This window comes from Cibotium barometz, chromosome 45 (assembly GCF_041138505.1).
Source record: "Cibotium barometz isolate CiBa-2024 chromosome 45, ASM4113850v1, whole genome shotgun sequence".
Taxonomy (NCBI): domain Eukaryota; kingdom Viridiplantae; phylum Streptophyta; class Polypodiopsida; order Cyatheales; family Cibotiaceae; genus Cibotium; species Cibotium barometz.
Window position 1 is genome coordinate 21,248,079 of NC_141090.1, and position 22,271 is coordinate 21,270,349.

The following is a 22,271-nucleotide window of genomic DNA, read 5'->3' on the forward strand; positions in this document are numbered from 1 at the left end:
GACTTGCTCCTTCCCCGTTCTTGGCTTTTACCCCTTTGCTGGGATCTCCCACATGCATTCATTGCATTTGACTTTCCAATAGAGTTGTTTTTCCTGTTCATCTCTTCTTGAAGAAGAGCACCCTCAACATCTGTATATGACAGCATAGCATTCGAATTGCTAGTGGCTGTCATGAATGTGTCCCAACTCTCTGGCAAAGTGCATAAGAGAAAAGTGGCTTTGAACTCATCGTCCATTGCCAACTTTTGATTAATGACTTGGCTGACAATACCATTAAACTCATTTAGATGGGCTGCCATAGACGCCCCTTCCTTCATCTGAAGACCTATGAGTTTCTTCAACCAATACACTTTGCTTGAGGCACTTTGCTGGGCATACAAGTCCTGCAATCTCTGCCACATTCCCCAAGCTGTCTTCTCTTCACGAATGCTGAAAAGTAAAGAGTCTGACACAGACAACATGATAGTAGATCTTGCCAGCTCATCCATATCTTCCCACTCTTCAGCAGTAAGAGAAGCGGGCTTTACACCCCTTTCTTTGATAGGCTTGTGCTGCTTCTTCTGGAGCAACACATTATAGCACTGGGTTTGCCAAATATCATAGTTATGTGAGCCTTCAAGCTTCTTGATGTGAAGCAATGAAGAGCTCTCACCTGTGGTTGCCATAGCAATATGCAACCTGTCAATGCCTAACTCCCTGCAAGTGTGCAAACACTGCACCAAAAGCATACAAAGTGCTCACAGTTGTTCTCCCAAGCTTTATCTCCCACTGCGGAAGCACGAATGCAACTTTTCTCCCACTGTATGTGATGAAATTAGCAAAATCTGGTTGCTGCAGTTTTAGGACAGCACCTTAAATGTGCTCTGTTGCCCTTCCAAAGTACTGTACAGCAGTACTAAGTGCTCACCAATGATGTACCAAACCTGTACCGGCAAGTACAGCAGCTGAAATTGAACCTTTTCCTCACTCAAATCAGTGTACAGCCATGCCAAAACTTGCACAAAGCTGTGCCAAATCTGTACCAGCAGGTACAGTAGCAATAAATGCTCTCCTGGCTGTCCAAATGAGTGAAAATCAGCCTTCTACAGTCCCGAACACTGCATACAACAGTCCCGAACAGAAATTGGGCAAAAGCCCCTTGACTGCAAGCTGATTTCTGAGGATTCAAGGCATAAAAGTCTTGCCTGCTGCTTTGCCGAGCTCAACAAGCATAAAATTTTGAAAAGCCCCTTGATTTAAGATCAATTGCTGATCATACATGGTACATTGACGCACATGAAGGCATCCAGAGTCTTCGCGATGCTTCCCCCTGGCCACATATACATCCAATACATGAAAGCCCCTTGATTTACAGGCACATTGAGTGCTTGTCAGGTATCAACACATTGCCCAAAGCATCAATTGCGAGTGCCTGCATGCAAATCAACCCAATCGGCACAAAAGCCCCTTGATTTGCACTGCAATTTGCTGCAATTTTGCCCGAATGTGCGATTTCTCACATCATACAGCATGTATGACTGCTTAATTGCACAATTACATCAAAAGCCCCAAATTTTGACATCCAATTTCCCGCAAATTGATCCTGATTGTGACCAATGTCACCCAATTTTGCCAATTTTGCTCGAAAATTGAGCAATTCGGCACCTGTACCTGCTCAATTGATTGAATTGATAAGAAATTCCCAAAATTGAAGGCAAATACCTCTTAATTTTTTGAATTTCTCTGATCTGCAGGCTGAATTTCAGTTGTTGCGGGAGAAAGGGGGGGCCACGTCTGATGCTGCTTATGTTGATGGAGATGCGCCCGCTGTGCTGCACAGGTACGGACGGTTGGGCAGCAGGTAAGCAGCCCACGCTGCTGGCTGCCTACGCCCAGCTGCTGGGCTGCATCCAGTATTGGAGGGCAGCGTGTAGGCGGCCTCTCTCACTCCACTAGGCAGCGGTGACGTGTAGGCTGCCTCAGCAGGCAGCGATGGCCGATACACAACGTGTTGGCTGAAGAAGCGAGCCAACCAGAGCCAACGTTACACGGCGTGGGTGACAGGAACTCCTCTACGCCCAGCAGCAATTGATGGTTGACGGCGATAACTTTTGCGCTTGGCTCTTACGTGTTCACGCGCTGCTTTCGCCTAGCGCAGGTAGCCAAGGTTGAATGCGCTGGCCTGTTATATTGATGCCCGCCTGCCTAGTGGATAGCACTACACCACTTCGCGCAGGCCTCCTCGCTACCCCAGCTTCTTGTTGCCGCCGACCTTCTTCTTCGCTCGCCTGCCTAGTGGCTTACCTGTCCGCCCACCTACTGTGCGCTACGATGGTTGCTGTAGGCGCCTGGCTGCTCAGCGCTGACACGCCTTTCCCCACGTTCAACACAGACAGCGCTTCTACACGCTTTGCTTTGCTACCTAAGCCAGGAGAGAAATCAGCGCCTGCACCTTCTTCTCCTCTACAGCAAATTCGACACCACCATTGTTGGAAGTTCAGGCTCTGATACCAGTTGAATGGGAGAGAGAATAGGGTTAGAGTTCATGTGGGAGACATACACAGAGAACAAGAGGGAGAGAGGGAGAGAGAGTTGTGGGGATAAGTCAACTCATGGGAATGAGTGTGTGACTCCCCTATCACACATGTATATTGCACTAGTACACATAGTGCACTTAGTACATTAAACGTACTAAGTGTACTATGTACTATAACTTATGGGCTTGTACACACTATAAGGGTGGGCATAATGCCTTTACCCCAACATAAAGAAAGGGGCAAACTGCTACTCTCGCGAGATATCAATCCCCACCTGCCATCCCAAAAATTTGACCGAGGTGCCACTGGGGATCCACTGAAAAGACTCAACTCGTTGCCAAGCCGGGTGGGGTAAGGATCCAACCCACAAACCACACGACTTGTGCTAGGTGATCTAAGCGCCTGAAGCAAGGCAGAAGTCCTTAAAGCCAACACAAATCTCTAAAGATTCCACTCCTGTAGAACACTTGCGCCTATGTGCTAGGGTTTTTCCGAAGAGAGAGAAGAGTCAAAATCACACATATAGCACACAGAAGAGTCCTAAACGACTGCTTTGTATTATGCACAAGAAGAAGTGATACAACTGAAATTCAAGTACAAGATGTGGCTAAGATTGAAGACATCAAATCACCGCCCTATGACCTCCTGTTCACTCCTAGCTATAGCACTTCGCCTACATAGAAACGCTCTGTGAAGTACAACACTAAGGAAAGCAAATGAATATGATGATTTCACGACGCACGAATATATATGCACCAATGCTCCTAGTTAGCCAATAATAGCTGTTAGCCAACTGTGCCTGACTGCCACATCATCAATGCCACGTCACCAATGCCATGTCATCGCTGCCATATCATCATTGCCATGTGGCGGTGCCACATGTCCTCTGTGCTGTCCGATTCTGCCTATCGGTTGCTATCTTATGTCCAGTGCCTTGCATACTCGTAGTTGTGTCACATTCTCCCCTACTTGCATTGCCTCAGTTGCATGGCCTCGTGATAAGCTCTCAACAACGGGTAAGACTTTTTCGTGAACTGATCCTCATCAAACCAGACAACTTGCTGGATTGGGCAGCCCTTGAACTTGAGGAGATATTGGAGCTGCTTTCGATAAGAACCTCGCTTGTATTGGTGCAAAACAGCCTGCTTCGGTTCTAAGACTTCCTGTGATCCTTGCCCTCACCCACCAACTCGGGGTCATCCTCATCCGGCGGAGCACTCAGCTCTAGCCCATGATACTCTACAAAGTTGCATGAATAAAACACCCGATGCATCTCCCAATTGGCTCGGTAACTCTAGCTTGAAGACTACATTACTAAGCTTCTTGATAATCTTGAATGGGCCTTTCTTCTTCAAAGCTAGTTTGGAAGTAACTTCCCCGAACTATTTGAGCCTCTACTTCATGATCTTCAAATAAACCCAATCTCCTTCTCTGAAGGTACTATCCCGGCAATATTTGTTAGCCTCGTGGACTTGCTTTGTATGTGTCTTCCGTATTTCTTCCCAAAGTTGTTGCAATAGCTAGTCCAAATCCTGGACCACCTGGTCTGCACCATAGTTCTCTGTGGAAGTTTCGAGAGCTCGGGTCATCGGGTTAATAACCGGATGACCATATACCACCTCAAAGGGAGTCTTCTTGGTCGATGCCTACACTGTATCAATGATGGCATGCTCCACCAATGGCAAGAACTCTTGCCAAAGAGTTTGATGCTCCTGACAATGACACCGCAACATCGTGATCATAGTCTTGTTCATGCTCTCGGTCTAGCCATCTGTCTAGGGATGAAAGGTGGTACTGAACCGTAACTTTGTCCCTAAACCATAGAACAAGGCCCTGCGAAAAACTCCAATGAAATTTGGATCCCTGTCTGAGACGATCCTCTTCCAAAGTCCATGTAAGCAAAACACCTCCCGGTTGAAAAGCCTAGCCACCTCCTAAGCGACTGCATCTAACTTGCAAGAAATAAGGTGGATCTGCTTACTCAACCAATCAACAGCTATAAGAATACAATCATTCTGGAACCTCCGTCTCTTTAGCAATCCAACCACAAAGTGCATAGAAATGTCCTACCGTGGCAACTCTAGAAGTCGCAATGGGTGAAGCTTACTTGCAACTTCTTGGAGTCTGGCTTTTGCTTTGGACAAACCTCGCAGAACCGTACATACTAATGAGCACCTTGCTTCATGCAAGGTCAAAAGAAAAGACGGGATAACTTCTCCAACGTCGGGCCCTCGCCATGGTGCCCTGAAATGGGAACATCATGTGCCTCATGTAGAAGCACTTGGTGGAAATCACCGCCCTTGACAACACAAAGTTGATCCTTGTAGTACGACCACCTATCCCGAATGGTGTATTTTGAAGCAATGCTATATACACATTCGCTCCAAGGTTCCTTGAAACACGAGTACTCAACATGCATCACCTTCATCGGCATGAAATAATCACTATGGAAACTCTCCACGGTGTGCACCAGATGTGGCCTTCGACTCAACGCGTCGGCTACCACATTCTCCTTACCAGGAAAATAGTCAATCTGAAAGGTAAACTGAGAGAGAAAATGTCACCATCGTAATTGGCAGGGAGACAAGTCTTGATGTGACTGTGTCAACAAATATTTGAGAGACTGGTGATCCGTATGGATCCGGAGCTTCGAGCCAATCAAATAGTGGCACCACTTTCGAAGCGCGTGCACCACTGCAAGAAGCTCTTGGTCATAAGTGGAATACCACAACTCAGCACCACGGAGCTCTCAGCTCTCATAGGCAACCGGGTGCCCATGCTGCTACAACACTTCTCCAAGGCTGCTTCCACTAGCGTCACAGAAAACCGTGAAGGGCTCATCCAGATTCGGTAACCGAAGAACAGGAGCAGATGACACAATTACTTTGAGCTTCTCAAAATAGCCTGCTCAATCAGAGTCCAACAAAATACGTGATCCTCCTTTGTAGCATATGTCAGAGAATTGGTCTCTCTGGCATACTGCTCCACAAAACACCGATAAAAGACTCTTAAGGCCAAGAAATCCACGAAGCTCATGTACATTTTTTGGTATGGGCCACAAAACAATGGCATCAATCTTCTTCGGATCCATCGAGATTCCATCCTTGGAGATGACATGTCCCAAAATGATCATGAAAAACTTCTTTCAAGGGTGAAGCCGCAAATTATGGGCATCAAAATCAACCATGCAGGGATGTCTCCACATGCTTCCCATGCTCATCTTTAGTCTTGCTAAAGATGAGCAAGATATCATCCAAGAAGAGCAAGATATCATCCAAGAAGACAATGATTAATATCCCAAGGAAAGGCTGGAAGATCCGGGGCATTCATTAACCCAAATAGCATCACAAGGAACTCAAACAAACTGAATGAAGTTTGGAAAGTTCCTACAGATGTATAGCTTGAGCTCTGTCATCTCGGGATGACTCATCTTGTATGGGGCACGAGATGGGGGGCTCTGCACCAAGAATGAGATCAATGTGGTTGTGGTCCTTGGGCCAACCTAGCTGGCCAATGCATCGCCGATGAAAAACCCAACAAGAAGTGATAAACCAAGTAGTGGGGCCAACAACACTTGGTTAACCATCAAAGGTCCAACCTGGCAACCAAGGTATCTGGCAATGCATCCTCTCAATTAATGGTGGCTTGTGCTGCCAAACAAAACATCTCCAAGGCTGTTTGGAAAGCACAAAGACATGCATGTGAGGCCTTCAAAAAGATCATGGTATCATCTCGTAACTTCGAGTCCAATAACTCTTCCTTTGCATGTAGAGGCAACCTGAGGCCCGAGACTCCTGGAGTAGCCCGAATGAACTTGCTCATAACCTCCGCTACTATGAGGTGGCATAAGGGAGCTAGAGAAGTGGGAAATCTGAAAGCACTCACAACATCCCCTGCAGACCAAAATGTGCTATGGGCCTCCCTATACAGACACGAAGCCCCTCTAACTTAGTCCTAGGAAAACCCTATACGTGCCATCGTGACTTCCAGGAACTCAGCCATATGCTTTTTCAAAGTCCATGTACCTAGACACTAATCTATGGATCACGAACCTGGTTTAGCGGTCCCAAAGGTTAGGGATTAGCAGGCAGATATTTGGCTAGGGTTCCTGGATTGATAAAACAAGATTAATGGCTCTTTATAGCAAGTTATCTATTTATGATGTAGTTATCTCTATATATAAGTGAGAGCCTCCGTTATTATGAGACACAGTTGTGTAGATGCACCACTGAAGGTTTGGCTTGGACCAAGAGAACACATGCTCATGCCGTGCACATGGTGAGTACATAGGTTGGTGTGTCGAAGGCCTTCAGACAAGCTTCGGTGGTGGTATGGGACGATGGAGCTAGACATGGGTCTATTGGATTGTGCAAGAGCCCTAGCCTTGGCTCGATGGTGTACTATCTTTATTTCTTTCCTATAAATGTACTATGTTTACTTCATTCTTTTCGCCCCTCTCTCTCCCTCTCCTCAATGATTGATATGATATTCTACAATGTAACTCTGGGTGCATTTTCATAAACAAATGCGAGGGAGAGGGAGATTCATGCACCTCAACTTGCTGCCTATCCTTTTGATGCTTAGCTTCCATCTTTTCAAGTTCTGTCATGGGATGAGCTGAATGTTGTGTGTGATCTTTAGAATTCTCCTTTTCGAAGACTTTTTGCTTTGGTTTTGGGAGCTTTGATGCAAATTCCATAGCCTTATAAAATATCAAAAAAATTTAGGATTGAACGTTGCCCACAAGAAAAAAGCAATGTGTGTGTAAAGGGTGCAACCTACTTTTGCTCTACATGATTGGCGCTTCTCCCTCGGCTTTTTTCTTTCTGTAGTCTGTAAATAAAAAATTTTGCTCGATTCAATTACTGAAGAATAAGACTTAGTAAATCCAACTTTTTTTTTTTTTTTTTGGGGGGGGGGGGGGGAAATCAGTTAGGAATTTAAAACCACCTGTGAAACATTGATACCTCGAGCTATGCGTCCAAAAGCTTTCATCTTCTCTAGCTTGTCTCTCTGAGAAGGGAAACAAAAGTGGAGAAGCATAGTTTTGGTAGTGCCTTATTCAAATTCTCTCTCATATATATCATTGATAATACATATTTTTTCAAACATGGTTCCTATATTGATTTATTGTTAAGGATATCTGCAGTTTTTATTTTATTTATTTATTTATTTATTTTTATTTTTTTTTGGGGGGGGGGGGGATGGGGGTTGGTGGGTGCATAACAGCCCATGAGACCAGTGATGATACAATGTTTGTGAGTATTGTGCTGGGAGAAGGATGGGACGAGCATAGGACATCCTTTAAATCCTCACATAGTATACTGTAAATTAAAAGTGAAAGCTCGAGTGCTGCATGTGAAAGCTTGATGGGGCCTCAACAAACCGTCTAGTGTTGAACAAATGACAGAAGACACAAATCAATCACACAATCCATTTGATAACAGGGAATTGGCACATTGGCAGATAAAGGTGTTTTAACTGCAGGCACATAATATTTAATAAATTAATTAATCAATATCAACCACATTGTTGCAAATTCAACAAGTAATTCAGAAGGAATCTATATGTCCGACATAGAATCTTTATTTTTATCCTTTTCCTCCTGCCTGCAGCACCCACTAGAAGGCTCTATCACAAGCACTTAATTGCTCTAATCGTGGAAGTTGTCTTTTTCTTGGAGAAGCCATTTTTGCATCAAAAAGTAAAATATTTGCACAACGTGGATGTTGTATGACAAAGACTGATGTTTTTATGCTTCTTTGGGTGCCCACAAAATGTAAGAGAATTGTACAGTGGGTTGTGTTGGTGCATATGTCATACTAGTATTGGATCCGCGCGTTGCTACGGCGACCAAGGTTCCAAAAAAGAACCGGTTCCCTCTCTATAGCCATCTCTCTCTCTCTTTCACTCTCTCTCACTCCAAGAGCCATTTTCTACACCTCTCACCGGATGATTTTATCACCTGCCCGGCGTACATGAATGTACACCTATCACATGGGATACGTTGTGCCATTGGACAGATCCGGACCTCATCACACCAGCTGCGGATTGAGACAGGGCGATATGTGCATCAGATCTTGGATGACCGCTTTGTCAGCTATGCTACCAGGAGGTAGAGACAGAGGAACACTACATTTGCCGATGTACAGTCTATTATGAGATCCGAGGGAGATATCACTGCCTCTTCCGAGAGGGTTTTGGGCCGTTACGCAGGGTCATGGAGTTTGAGGATCAGAGATGCCTGGGATTGTTTCTACTTGAGCTCAGGAGACACAGAGAGACCCTCTTGGCAGACAGGAGGCCGAGCCATGTGTACCTAGACAGAGGACCCTGACAAATTTCTTCGGCACCAGCACCAGCAACCGAGCCCACACACCTCCTGATACCTCCTCCATCGGGACATCGGGGCACCGACCACGCTCCCAGGGAGTCACCACTGATAGAGCAGTTATCTTATGTTGTGCTCGTCGGCCATGCCCACCAGGATCCCGACCACGGCATCCTCACCATCGCTAGATCAGAGCCATTATTGCTTGGCATCGGAGGCGCCTACCTTGCTTCTACGACCTCTCCATTCTAGACAGCCCCATGGCGGAGATACTTGATCTAAGGAGAGGGCAACACTTCAACTGATCAGCATACATGGATCTACATGATATACATTTTTCAGTATTTTCTACTCAGTATCGTCTCAGAGTCTTACAGTTTTGTTCTTATAACTGTAGGACAATCAGTTTATTGTACTTTTTAGTCTCATTTAGTTGTTCTCTTTGATGAGACACCAACTTCAGATGTACTCTTAGTTTTGGTCTCATAGGCCACTATGGCCTCTTAGAGACGTTAATACCTCAGTGGATCACCACAGCCGAGTTGGTAGCACTGATGGATGGAGATGAATGGAGAGGCCCTTGGTTTCTATGATTTCCCGGATGATTAGGGCCAAGGCCTCCGTACCACATGATATTATCCGTGCAGAGATGGTGGAGTAGAGGCACTCACTCGATCAGTCTCCTTTATACATAGCACTTGGGCTCTCCCTAGAGACAGATATGCTCGTTTAGCCCTGGAGTCTTCACGACAGTTGGCATCACAGGGAGACGGATCATGTTGGTATGCACAGATGACAGCTTGGTTCCAACTGCATGGCTTTAGTATGGACAGGCTACCTCCATTTCAGTACTCCCTGGATGCACCCTCCCTCTCTCTCACACGGGCAGAGATTACCAGACTTATCAGGTAGGACTTGATTCAGCTGGACACTAGGAGGACATGGATACAGCCGACACACGAGCTTGGTACGAAGATGGCTTTCTATAGAGATCATCTTCTCCAGCTCACGGAGGATGGGTTTGTGATTAGACCCAGCTACATGGATACTCATCTTTCTCATGGGGTACGGTGTGCTATTGGTCAGATGCGCACATCCTCACACCAGCTAGAGATTGAGACTGGCAGATTCAGAGGAGTACCAGCTGAGGCCAGGATTTGTCAGCTGTGCCAAATGGAGCCAGAAACAGAGTTACATTACATATGTCACTATCCAGTATATTATGAGATACGAGGCCGTTACAGACTTCTTTCGACCAGAGATTGAGCAGTCAGGCCAGCAGGCATTGCACCTAGCCCCAGAGTATAGCCGCACCAGAGGTACACTGATTGATCGGGCTATAGAGCTGGGGCGGTCTAGGCGCCCCAAGATGAGAGGCCCATCCCAACACTGACGGAGACTACAACAGAGGATCAGGACCATACTAGCACGGCATGGGAGACGTCCAGTCAGAGTACTCACCATGGAGGACATTGAGGATATCCGCCATCGAACCGATGAGAGACATCTTTGGATAGTGATGTATATGATGCTTACCTTTGTTGCTGGAGTTTTCCTTCCCAGATGTTATCCATTAGGAGCTCCTAGTACCTTACTTTTCCTTATAGTTGTTGTTTCAGTTTCAGTTAGTTGTTTAGTTGTTTTAGCTTTTCTTACACAGACATTGTATCAGATCCACCAATTGTTGTAACCTTTTTGGTCTCATAGGTCATTTTGGCCTTTTGAGGACGTTAATATATCATTTCATTTCATTTCCTTTCTTCCCCCTCCCCCCTCCCCACCCCCCCCCCCCCCCCCCCCCCGAGTTCAAGTCCCACCGTTGGTCGTATATGCCCTTCTACCGAAGGTGTGGATGGCGGATGAACTCATAGCCACACAACTAAAAAACAGGAAACAAGAACTCAATAAAGTATACGAAGCAAGGCAACAAGGAAAATGGGTAGTCTACCGTAGAGGTAGAGTACAAACATGGTAGTAATGAAGAGTAGCTGCTAGGGAAATCCTTCATGTTATCTAGGATTCTCCTACGGTCATGTAGGGAATTTGAACTATTTTTAGTTTTATCTCTATTTTCATTTTGTTGCCCCCGAAGTGGAATGTAATCACATGGATGTATCTGATTAGTCCTATAGGTCAGATGTGGCCTCTAAAGGACGTTAATATAGTTTTCTTTCTTTCTTTCTTTCTCTCTCTCTCCCCCCCCCCTCTAGGCATGCTCCCATCTCTCTCTCTCTCTCTCTCTCTCTCTCACACACACACACACACACACACACACACATACACACATGCACATGATCCTCTCCCCCTCTCTCACGGACACACACTCTCTCTCAAATGTTGAATCACACACACACACACACACAGGTGCGTGCATGCACGCATGCACACACTCCCTCTCTCTCCTCACACTCTCCAACACATAGAATCTCTCTCTCTCTCTCTCTCTCTCTCTCTCTCTCTCTCCCCCCAATATGTAAGGTGATTTCAACCACTGAGGAGCATCGTGATGCCATGAAAGACCTGTGGGACTAGAGGAAAAGAAAATTCCATGGTCCCACTCCCGCATAAATATAACGTGCTTTGCCTGCACAGAACGAGAGGACCCCTGAATACGAGCCCAAGTAGCCATAAGAGTTCGGATGATATCACCCCATATAGTACTAATGCACTGAGACCCAAAAATTTGGACACCCTCAATAGCCTCCGTGCATCTAGCTCTCCAGATCTGCCATGCTGTAATACTAGCAACAATCTTCCAACTGGTGTCAATCCTCTGTCTAGGGAGTGTATAATCAGAGTGAGGGACATCCTTCAATAAACCATGCTGGGCAATACCTCTATGAATGAAAATAGCAGAATCTGTACCACTTCCCTCATAAAAGAGCTACGGACCGGACTGGGACAGCCAAGCAACTGCCCCCCAAGTCACATGCATGGCTCGACCACTCAATTTGTCCATAAGTTGGGTTACAGAACCCCAAATCTGCTGTGCAGTGTTGCATCCCCATAAACAATGTTGTACAGTCTCAGAATTTGCCGCACACCTAGGGCAGGAAGGTGCTACACCGAAAACCGATCTCCATTGATTGGTGGGGAGACCACCATGTAAGAATAACTAAAAGAAATGAGAGATTTGGCTCCTTCTGTATGAGTGCCAAAGTTTATGCCGATATTTGCGTTGTATCACTGGAGAAATATCATAGCTCTCCCAATGAGGCCTGAGAGTAGGGATCCTATGCATCTGTCGAGTGAGGAGAAGCCTAGCATTCCAAACCGTGAAACTGAAAAAAGGAAGGCTTTTCAAAGGATTGAAGGTATCAATCCACTCCCACTCTCCTGGATCCCAATGAAGATATCTGATAGGACTGCCACCATATAACCACAAACAACAAGAGCCATGAGTCACTATCTGAGGAGAAGGGTCAATGAACCAATGCTTCCCCAAACGACCAACAATCCTCACTGGACTAAGCCTAGTATCTGGGATGATCTCCTCCATACTACAACTCCTCAATCTCCCTCCAGGCATGATAGAGTATTATGTTTTAGATACATAGACACATATACTTATACATACATATATATGTATATGCGTGTGTGTATGTGTGTATGTTATATGTATGTGTGCATGTATGTGTGTGTATACATGCTGGGTGTCGTGTACGTGCATGTGTGTGCACGTGTGTGTGTGTGTACACACGTGTATGCACATGTGTGTATATGTGTATGCCTATGTGTGTGTATGAGCGTGCATGTATGTGTATGTGTGTGTGTGTGTGTGTGTGAGTGTGTGTGTGTGTGTGTGTGTGAGAGAGAGAGAGAGAGAGAGAGAGAAGAGAGAGAGAGAGAAGAAAAAAAAACCATAAGACTACAGCGTGAGAGAGAGAGAGAGAGAGAGAGAAGAAAAAAAAAACCATAAGACTACAGCGTGTAGCCTCTCTCTCTCTCTCTCCCTGGCCTAGCTCAGGCTGCCCTCCCTCTCTGTTCCCCCCAGTCTGCAAGCACCTTGGGTCCGCCCTCCCGCCCGTCTCACTCTCTCTCTTCCCCCCGGTCTGCAAGCGCAACTCCACCCCAACAGGCCGCCCACCCCCTCTCTCTCTCTCTCTCTCCCCCCGGCCTGATTGAGGCCATCGTCCCCCTCTCTCTCTCTCTCTCTCTCTCTCTCTCTCTCTCTCTCTCTCTTCCCTCAAGTTTGCAAGCCCCCCCAAATCCGTCGTCGGCCCTTCTACCCCTCTCACTCTCTCTCTTCCCCCCGATTCCGCCCTCCACCCTCCACCCTCTACCCCACGGGTCTGTAGCTCCGCCCTCCTGCCCTGCTGAGGCCACGCTGCCCCTGATCCCCTCCTCCACCTCTTGCCTTGTTGAGGCCATGCCGCCCCTGCCGTGCTCCACCAGTGCAAGCTCGCCTTGCACATAGCAGAAGTTAGAAATATAGGGGCAGAGAGAGAGTGTGTGGGTGCGTGTTTGTGTGTGAGTGGGAGAGAGAAGAAAGAAAGAAAGAAAGAACGATTTTATTAACGTCTTCCAAAAGACCGAACTCGGCCTATGAGACAAATTAGTGTACCTGTGTGGGGTATCCTCTGTCATCCCAACAAAATGAAAAAGTACTGAACTAAAAAGCTGAATCTGGGTGTGCAATAAGTACAATGAGTGGGGGAGGGGATGGAGCTCTACTACTAGGAGAATGCAAAGCTATATGCATGGAGTATACAATCATGATATGCAACCTAGCTAGCTCCATCCTGTACCATACTGGGGGTATAAAATGGTATACATCAATGAAGGGGGTGTCCACAGCTCCCTGAAGAACATGCCTGGGTCTGCTCTGAAGCGAGCCAGTCACTCCGCACCCTCTCTGTGAAACTGAGCTCTGATCTCTGTCATCTCTCTCTGGTATAGGCGTGGTGTCCGAAAGCCAAGTGTCCTCTATCTCCTGCGGGCTCTCAGTGTCTCTGCTCTCTGGAGAGTAATTCCCTGCTGTGTAGGGGCTGGGAGTGGGGTGGATCTCTGAAAGAATGTAGTAATCTGTGTCTGTCGTTCCCCCTCTGGAGCTGTCTGAGCCTGTAATGATGTCTCTCTGTGACGCTGTATGTTAGAATGAATCTCCCCAGTATGCGCTGGTTTGCTGCCTCAAAGATCTGGCGTAGGGAATGTGGCTCTCTAAATAAAATGGGATATCTCTCTCTGATGGCTGTATATGCTCTGCATCTGCATACATAATGCTCCTCACTCTCCACCTCCTCTCTGCACAATCTGCATACCCTCTCCTCTCGGGGGATCCGTGCTGCTCTGCCAGTCTCGATCTCCAATCGATGTGATGAGACTCTAAGCTGACCAATAGCTACTCGGGAGCCGTGTGGTAAAAAGCCCTCCATGTATCTAGGCCTCTCTATAAATCCATCATCAATGATACTCATGAAGTGATCTCTGTAGTATAGCATCTTCGGTGGAAGAGGCTGTGTAGGCGATATCCATGTCTCTCGTGTATAGAGCTGCCATAGGTCCTGTCTCAATACTCTGTTCCTCTCACTATGAGAGAGACGGATATGTGGTGCATCCCTGTCATACTATTATGGTGGTAGATGATCCATGTCTAGGCCATGCTGTGAGAACCAATGTGTGACTTGTGCATACCATGATCCTCTATCTCCTGCCTCAACCAGCTGTTGTCTAGATGCCTCAAAAGCTCTGTATGACAATCTGTCCTGTGGCATCTCTTTGAATCTGTCTAGCAGGCATATAGTCTGGAATACGGCCTCTACCATCATAGGAGGCGCAGCAAACTCTGCTCGGATAATGTCATGAGGTACTGACGGTTTGCTGCGTATCATGTGTGCCATCAGGTCTCTCTATCTGTGTCCACCAATGGGTAGCAAGGCCTAGCGCCCATACCGCTGCTCCATACATCAGTGCCGGTGTGACTAATGTGTCAAATAGCCACCCCTTCGTCCGGGGCTCCTGAAAATGCGCCTGGTGGCACTGTCTCTCTAGCATAGCCAATGCTGCATATCCCGTGTCAAGCTAGCTCTGGCTACTGAACCCATGGTGAAGCGCGTGGCTGCTGCAGAGAAGGTAACCCCTAGGTACACGTACGATGTCACCACCTCCACCTGGCGTCCTGCGAGAGTGAATGTCAGCTGACTCCTGCCCTGTCTCGATGTATGAAAGACCATAACCTTGGTTTTCCCAAGGTTCACAGTAAGACCCCTCTGTGTGCAAAAATCATCGAGTGCATGTAGATGCTGTTGTAGACCTCCTGGAGACTCAGACACACATACAATATCATCAGCATAAAGCATAATATGTACTGAGGTACCTGCTAGATCAACTCCATCTCCGCCTCCCCGTGTAATGAAGTCAGCCACCTCATCAATGTATAACCCAACTCGCCCAAAAACCTGCTCATATAATGCATAGATGCCCCATGTCATATCTGCTGGTATGCCAAGAGATAGCAGGCGCTGAAAGAGCCTCTCTCGTGGTACTGTGTCAAATGCCCTTGCAGATATAAGGGCAGGAAACAAGTGACCATAAGGGGGAGAGATGCTTCTCCTCCAGCTAGCCACTCTATGAGGAGAAGGCTATCTCATATAGGGGGAGGGGGAGGAAACAACAACACAGGTGGTCTGTAGTGCCAAATGGGGTCACTGCCTCTATCTGTGAGGAAAGAGCTAGGCCTCCAAAGTCTCAAGAAGGCTTCCCGCCGCTTCCGCATGCGGTCATAACCTCCTTGCAGCTTCCCCCACTGACCGCGGAGGGTGTGAATGATGTCCAGCCATATGCTCCAGATGGTCTCAGCCGGCGGAGTGTGGGTACCCTCGATGGCCTCGCTACATCTAGCACGCCAGATGTGCCATGCTGCTATGCTACTGCAAATCTCCCAACGCTAGCATGAGCTTGGACGCCAAACACCTGCAAGTGGGGCTATGACTGGTACTACTGCAATACGATGGTGGGAGACCGGAAGGGCATGGCCTCCCCCATCCTCCTCGTAAGTCCTGACCACTCTAGCCTCGGTGGCCCAAGTGACAGTACCCTAAGTGATAATCCGGGTCGATGCCCTGTCCATAGTAAAGATGCAGAGAATCCACTGCCAAATCTACTGAGCCTTCGGGCAATCCCAAAGGCAATGCCGCTGAGACTCCTAGGGGTGGCCGCCCTCCGACTGCCAGACTCCTGTGTGCTGTCAACCAGAGGAAGGGAATGATCTTCCTCGGCCGAAAGCTGTCCCAAAGCCTCTTCCAGAAATCTGAAAGGAAGTGCTGTGATAGGCCCTGAGACTACCAGTGTGCTGCTGTTGCCGATGCCAAGGGTCCTGTCCCCTAAGAATCAGTATCATCTCCTCCCACGCAGAGTAGTCCACCCCTGAGACAACGGTCGTGCCTCCTCCAAGTCTGTCCTCTGATGTCTCTATCATGTTGAAGTCACCGCCCATGCACCAAAAATCAGCCTGGGGAAGGGCCTGTCGGACAGTGCTCCAAAAGATAGCTCTATCTGCAATCGCATTCGGGTCATAAATGTTGAGGAAGCCAATGCTATCCTCTCCAATCAGAATGGTAACCCATTTAGCACGTTCTGGAACTTGACTCCTGAATGGCAGAAGCTGCTCACTGACAGAGAGACACACTCCTCCCTGTGTCCCTCAAGGGCTGAAGAACAGAGACCAAAAAGTATGACTCCTGCCTGGTAGAATCTTCCCGCCGCAACGGCAGGTACGCCTGTCACCATTGAGCTATCTAATGGTCCTCTTATCTTCTTGTGTGAGCTTTGGGCTCTGGATGAGCATACTCTGTAGTGGTGCTCCATCGCTAGGACTGGCACGGCGTGATTCATAGTGCCAGGGACGGGTGGATTGCACACGGTGTATGCTTATGGATTACCACCGCTAGGACTGGCACGGCGTGATCCGTAGTGCCAGGGACGGGTGGATTGTACACTGTGTGTGTACTTGGAATTGACTTTCCGGTGGGCCTGCTTGTGCCCGGAAATGTCAAGTATTGTGCAAGTACATGAACGGAGATTATCCTTTAACAATGTTGCATTGTGCACTCATGTTTGCCTGCCTTTGAAATGTTTTCGCGTGAACTGGTTTCGTTTGCATGCCTGACATGTGTGTCTAGCTCAGGGGTCGGGGACGCCCTCCCGTGAGCCGTGGAATGCCTTGTCTTCTGACAGGTTTTGTGGCGTGTGAACAGGTGGGAAATCCTTATTTTAATAAGAGTTTTAAGTTATAAGCCTTATAACTTACAGGTTTCATACTTCATTAAAAGTAGGTGGACACTTTATAAGTGTGGGCACCCTCTTTTGGCCTGGGCACCCTTTTATAGCATGTGGGGTGGGGGTTGGCCACCTACCCCACCTACCACACCCAATCCTTTGCATGGGAAGAAGGCGCCTCACTTCCAGCCCTCTCCCTTGCATTTTGGAGGAAGAAAACACAACTGCTTGCTGGGATTTAGAGAAAACAGGCTGTACAGCAGCTGGAGCACTCATAATTCTCATGAAACAGGTCGTACAGCTCCTATTCCAACTATTGTTTGAGGACTGAACCACACAGCAGGTACAGTAGGTATATTATCCTCATTTTCTTGCTGATTCTGGTCGTACAGCAGGTACAGCAGGTACAGCAGGTACAATACCATCATTACCTGTTGATTCTGGCCGTACAGCATCCTTGGAACCCTTTTCCCATGGACTGAATGGTACAGCTTTCTCTCTATTCACTTCCACACGTGGATTCAGGTCTGGACAGCACTCTTTTTCTCTCATGTGTGTGCTCAAAACAGCTAGCAGGAGCCCTCTTCACTCCCACGTGTGATTCAGGTCAAACCAGTGGGGTTATTCGCGTGGATTTAGGTCATACGCATTTCCTACAAGTGGCCCAGGTTGTTACACTCTTCCTACTGGCTGTACGGTGGCTCCAGAAGATTTTCATCGCGAAGAATGAGGAATTCTCCTGCTCTCCTATGTCTGGACTCCTCTTCCATTCACCGAGTCAACTCCGTGAGGGTGCCCCATCGCTAGGACTGGCACGGCGTGATCCGTAGTGCCAGGGACGGGTGGATTGCACGCAAAGTGTGACTTTGGAAGGTGCTATGGACGGGGCAGCCCTTGGTGATTGCAGACTCGGCATCAACAAACATATTTGGGTTTGATACTTTGTTTTTCATTGTGCATTGCTTATTGGAAATCTGGCCTTGGGCCCGTGTACTTGTAACAAATTCTCCCAAGTAATAATATCATTCCTTGGGGGGGGGGCCGGCCGTTCCGGCCTCAGTGTGGTGTCATCTATCTATGCTCAGAGTTGTTAATTACTTTCTTTTGCTATTTTGTCTTGTGCTATTGTCTTTTAAGAGTGTATATTAAAGTGCTAATTGGAGAAGTGAGTCCAGGAAGGGGTGACCCTTGCTTGGGTCTCGTTTCAGTGGTATTAGAGCACGGATCTTCCTTTTTCTACATTGGGAGACGATCCAAAGGCTTCCTGACCACTCTCCATTAGTGACTTTACTCTTATTATGGCTAGCCAAGCAAGTAGCAAGGAAGTGCCAAATTCAAAGGGGCACTCTAGTGGAACACAAGCAAGTGGACGGATGCCTTATGCCCGTGATCATGTGTGGTTGGGACAGCCGTCCCGTGGCAAGGAGAAAATGCAGGAGCAAGAGCAAGAGCCAAGTGCCATGAATGCTGAAATTCAGCGTATGCGAGAGCTTCTCCATGCCAGGGAGATGGAACTGGCCAGCCTATGTGAGGACCCACACATTCAACAAGCGCTAGATGCAAAGAAAAAGGAGGCAACCGTCTTTCAAGACTTTGAAGCTTTGGCTCGTGGATCAGGGCTGAAACCTCGTGAGCTAGCTCTTTCATTCTTAGTGGACAAGGGTGATGTATTGCAGGGCCAGGATGGGGAGCTTGTTATAAAGAGATCTCCATTGGTGGACATGCCTGGGATAGCCTCTCCAAAGCTGAAATCTGCTGTCCACAAAGAGGAGCCTTCCATTACATCCCGACGTGATTCTACCTTACATGGGAGGCATAGCCATGCCTATGAAGGTAACATTACTTCTAGAGATGATCGTTACAAGCCTCATTCTTCATCTTTGCAGGTTTCTCATGGGCTTAGAGCGCACCAACATCCCCGTACTACTACTTTACCTGTTGAACTCTCCCGTGAAGAGCCATTTCTTCATGCTCCCATCTCCACATCCTCTCCGGATTATGCTTATGCTGCAAGAGATAGTGGTAGGGCTACACACATGCATGCAGGTACAGCACATGGTTCACGTCCACCTATGCCACCTATGTATGCAGGAGCATCTATGGATGCCAGGGCTGATCCACATGAACGTGGAATCAAGAGGAAGCATGGGGATTATGAGCATCATGTTCATAAGCAAAAGGAATTCAAAGCCGGGGACAAATCCGTCAAGTTCGAGACATATCATGGTGAGTTTGATGCTTCCAAGGCTATGTCATTTGTTTCCCAGTTTGACATTGCTTTTAGTGAAGAGGATTTTTCAGAAAAGTCCAAGGTGAGGCATGCCAGCATGTTCTTGAAGGGCACGGCCGCTCATTGGTGGCTTGCAGAAAAGCTCTCAGGCACTCCCGTGGACACTTGGGCTGAATTCAAAACTAGATTCTATGCCCAATTCTTACCCCCTAATGCCAAGAAGAACATCCGCAAGAAGTGGGATTGGGTTAAGCAGAATGAAGGTGAGTCAGTTCATGCTTATGTATCCAAGTTTTGGAAAACACTCTTGGAAGTTTCCCCTATTATGCAGGTAAATGATGAGGAACGCAAGAGAAAGTTTGAATCGGGACTCCAACCGGTTTACCAATCGGGCTTGGAGTTGTACCCAAACCACACTCTACAACAGCTCATTTCAGCTGCTTTGGCCACCGAGCAATTGGAGCAAAAGCTGAAGCAAAACTATAGAGATGGACATGCTCAAAAGGGGAAGGACAAGGCTGTCACAAATCTGCATAAGGGTGGACAGCCACCTAAAAGGGACTCCAATGAAGTTAAGGGAGCTCCAAAAGCTGAAAGTACCTCAGAGAAGAAGCGTCCCAACAAAAGGCCTAACTATGGACTTACTCCGGAACAAAGGGTGCAATATATACGTGACGGTAAGTGCTTTTCTTGTGGTAGTAAAGATCACATGGTCCGGCAATGCCCAAAGAAAGCAGGCAAAGAGGATGCAAAGGAAACCAAGGTTAATGTGCATATGGTGCCCGATGTACAAGGGGGGACAGCCCATGATGCTTTGGATAGGATGGTATGCAAGGCATGGGGACAGCTCAAAGATCAACCCGCATTATTTATGTTTGATGATTGTGCCACGGACAACTTCATATCATTGGAAATGGCTACAGCATTGGGCATTACTGTGGGTGATATGGGACCGGAGATTGAGGCCGGAAGTGCATTTGTTGGCAAGAAAGTCAAGGTCACACCCCTTATTGGCAAGCTTCGCATGCATATTCAGGGATATTTGGACCATGAGAACTTCCTCATTGCACCATTAAATGGGTGTGATGTATTGCTTGGAAAGCCTTGGCACTCCCGTCTTGATCCTCGCAAGGCTTACAAGACCAACCGGATCACATTTATGCATAGGGGCAAAGAGCATGTTATTGATGCCGGTGTGGAAGGGAATTCTATCCCTATTGTATCCCACATACAAATAAATAAAGCCATGAGAAAGGGTCTTTGCTCGTACATGATTTTTGTTCGTGATAGAGTAGACCATGTTGATCATTCTCTTGATTCTCTCACATGTGATAGGCTGGAATTTTTGAAACAATATGAAGATTGCTTTACAGATTCACTTCCAGGGGAGCTACCACCACCACGGCCGGAGGATCATCGTATAGACCTTGTGCCTGGCAGTTCTCCACCAAATAGGCCGGCATACCGTGTGAGTGCATCACAGCAGGAGGAGATCATGAAGCAAGTCAATGAGCTCATGCAAAAAGGTTTGATCGGCCCTAGCTCTTCACCGTATTGCTCTCCCGTACTTCTAGTGCAGAAGAAGGATGTCTCTTATCATATGTGTGTGGATTATCGGACTCTAAATAAGCTAACCATCAAGAATAGGTTTCCTATTCCTCGCATTGATGATATTTTGGATAGATTGGATGGCTCGGCATATTTCAGCCGGATTGATTTGAAGAGTGGATATCATCAAGTACGGGTAGTACCAGAGGATGTGCATAAGACCGCTTTCAGGACAGCATTTGGTTTGTATGAGTATCTTGTTATGCCTTTCGGACTTACAAATGCTCCTGCCACTTTTAACCGTATGATGGACAGGATTTTTAGACATCATCGATCTTTCACTGGAGTTTTCTTCGATGACATCTTGGTTTATTCCAAGAGTGAAGAAGAGCACAGAAAGCATTTGGCCATAGTCTTTGAAGAACTCCGAAAGCATAGACTTCGCATCAATGCTAAGAAGAGTGAGTTCTTCCTCTCCGAAATTCATTATCTTGGGCATATTGTTTCTCAAGATGGCATACGAATGGATCCCGCCAAGATTGAGGCTATCAAGAATTGGCCTGAACTCAAGTCAGTGCATGAGGTTCGTAGTTTTCTTGGGTTATGCTCATACTATAGACGGTTCATATGGCATTTTGCTTTGATTGCTGCCCCTCTTCATCAGTTGACAAAGAAGAAAGTCCCCTTTCAGTGGACTTCATTGGAAAGCAAAGCTTTCTATTCACTAAAGGATGCAATCATATCTGGGCCCGTGTTGATCATTCCTGACTTGCACAAGCCATTCTTTGTGGAATGTGATGCATGTGGAGATTGTTTAGGTGCTGTCCTAAACCAGGAAGGACATCCCGTGGCATTTGAGAGCCGCCGTTTGTGTGATACCGAGCTTTCTTTGGGGATCTATGAGAAGGAGCTATTGGCAGTGATTCATGCATTGACCATATGGAAGGACTATCTTCTGGGTGCAGAGTTTATGGTGAAGACCGACAACCAAAGCTTACGGTATTTTCTCACACAAACTAAGCTCTCAGAGAAGCATATGCGGATGGCAAATTGTTTCATTTTCAGATTGTGCATACACCGGGAAAGAAGAATGTGGTGGCCGATGCATTGTCTCGAAGGCCGTATGTAGCTTCTATCTCAATTCCCTCTCATGGAGACTTGTCGTCTATGCAAAATAAGTACCATATAGATGCTGATTTTTCAGATTTATGGGCTGATTTGGTGGCTGGTCATACTCATGCATCATATGTGATCAAAGATGGGTATCTCCTTAAAGATAATTGCCTTTGTGTGCTCACAGATTTGAGGCAAAAAGTGTTGGAAGAATGCCATGCTCCACCATATGCAGGACATAGAGGTATTCTACCTACTACTCATATGGTTGAACGCTACTTCTTTTGGCCAGGGATGAGGAAGGACATTGAGGCTT

At 47.1% G+C, this 22,271-nt stretch overlaps 2 protein-coding genes across 5 annotated transcripts in view; one reads left to right on the forward strand and one right to left on the reverse strand.

Moving 5' to 3' along the window:
• Positions 1-22,271, reverse strand: part of LOC147612513 (uncharacterized) — a 73,507-nt gene that overhangs the window by 8,754 nt on the left and 42,482 nt on the right. For 2 of the 4 annotated variants that reach the window (XM_086783140.1, XM_086783139.1), the window contains 3 exons: positions 7,467-7,529; positions 7,299-7,349; positions 7,069-7,218 (listed from right to left, as the gene is read on the reverse strand). The exons of 1 other annotated variant lie outside the window; for it this stretch is intronic. In XM_086783140.1, the coding sequence (XP_086639266.1) occupies positions 7,069-7,218; positions 7,299-7,349; positions 7,467-7,529 (264 nt within the window). Of the gene's footprint in view, positions 1-7,068; positions 7,219-7,298; positions 7,350-7,466; positions 7,530-22,271 lie in introns of those variants that run through there. One more of the 4 variants, XM_086783141.1, reaches the window with a different exon arrangement.
• Positions 18,495-21,093, forward strand: LOC147612514 (uncharacterized). Its single transcript, XM_086782864.1, has 2 exons — positions 18,495-20,820; positions 20,978-21,093. The coding sequence occupies exons 1-2, from the start codon at positions 18,495-18,497 to the stop codon at positions 21,013-21,015; spliced, it is 2,364 nt and encodes a 787-aa protein (XP_086638990.1). The 3' UTR covers positions 21,016-21,093.

Bases quoted from the DNA above. Each gene is read 5' to 3' on its own strand.
- LOC147612514 (XM_086782864.1), top strand. From the start codon at position 18,495: ATGCAGGAGCAAGAGCAAGAGCCAAGTGCCATGAATGCTGAAATTCAG. The intron at 20,821-20,977 runs GTTTGATCGGCC...TATTTTGGATAG, and splicing joins CAATGAGCTCATGCAAAAAG to ATTGGATGGCTCGGCATATT.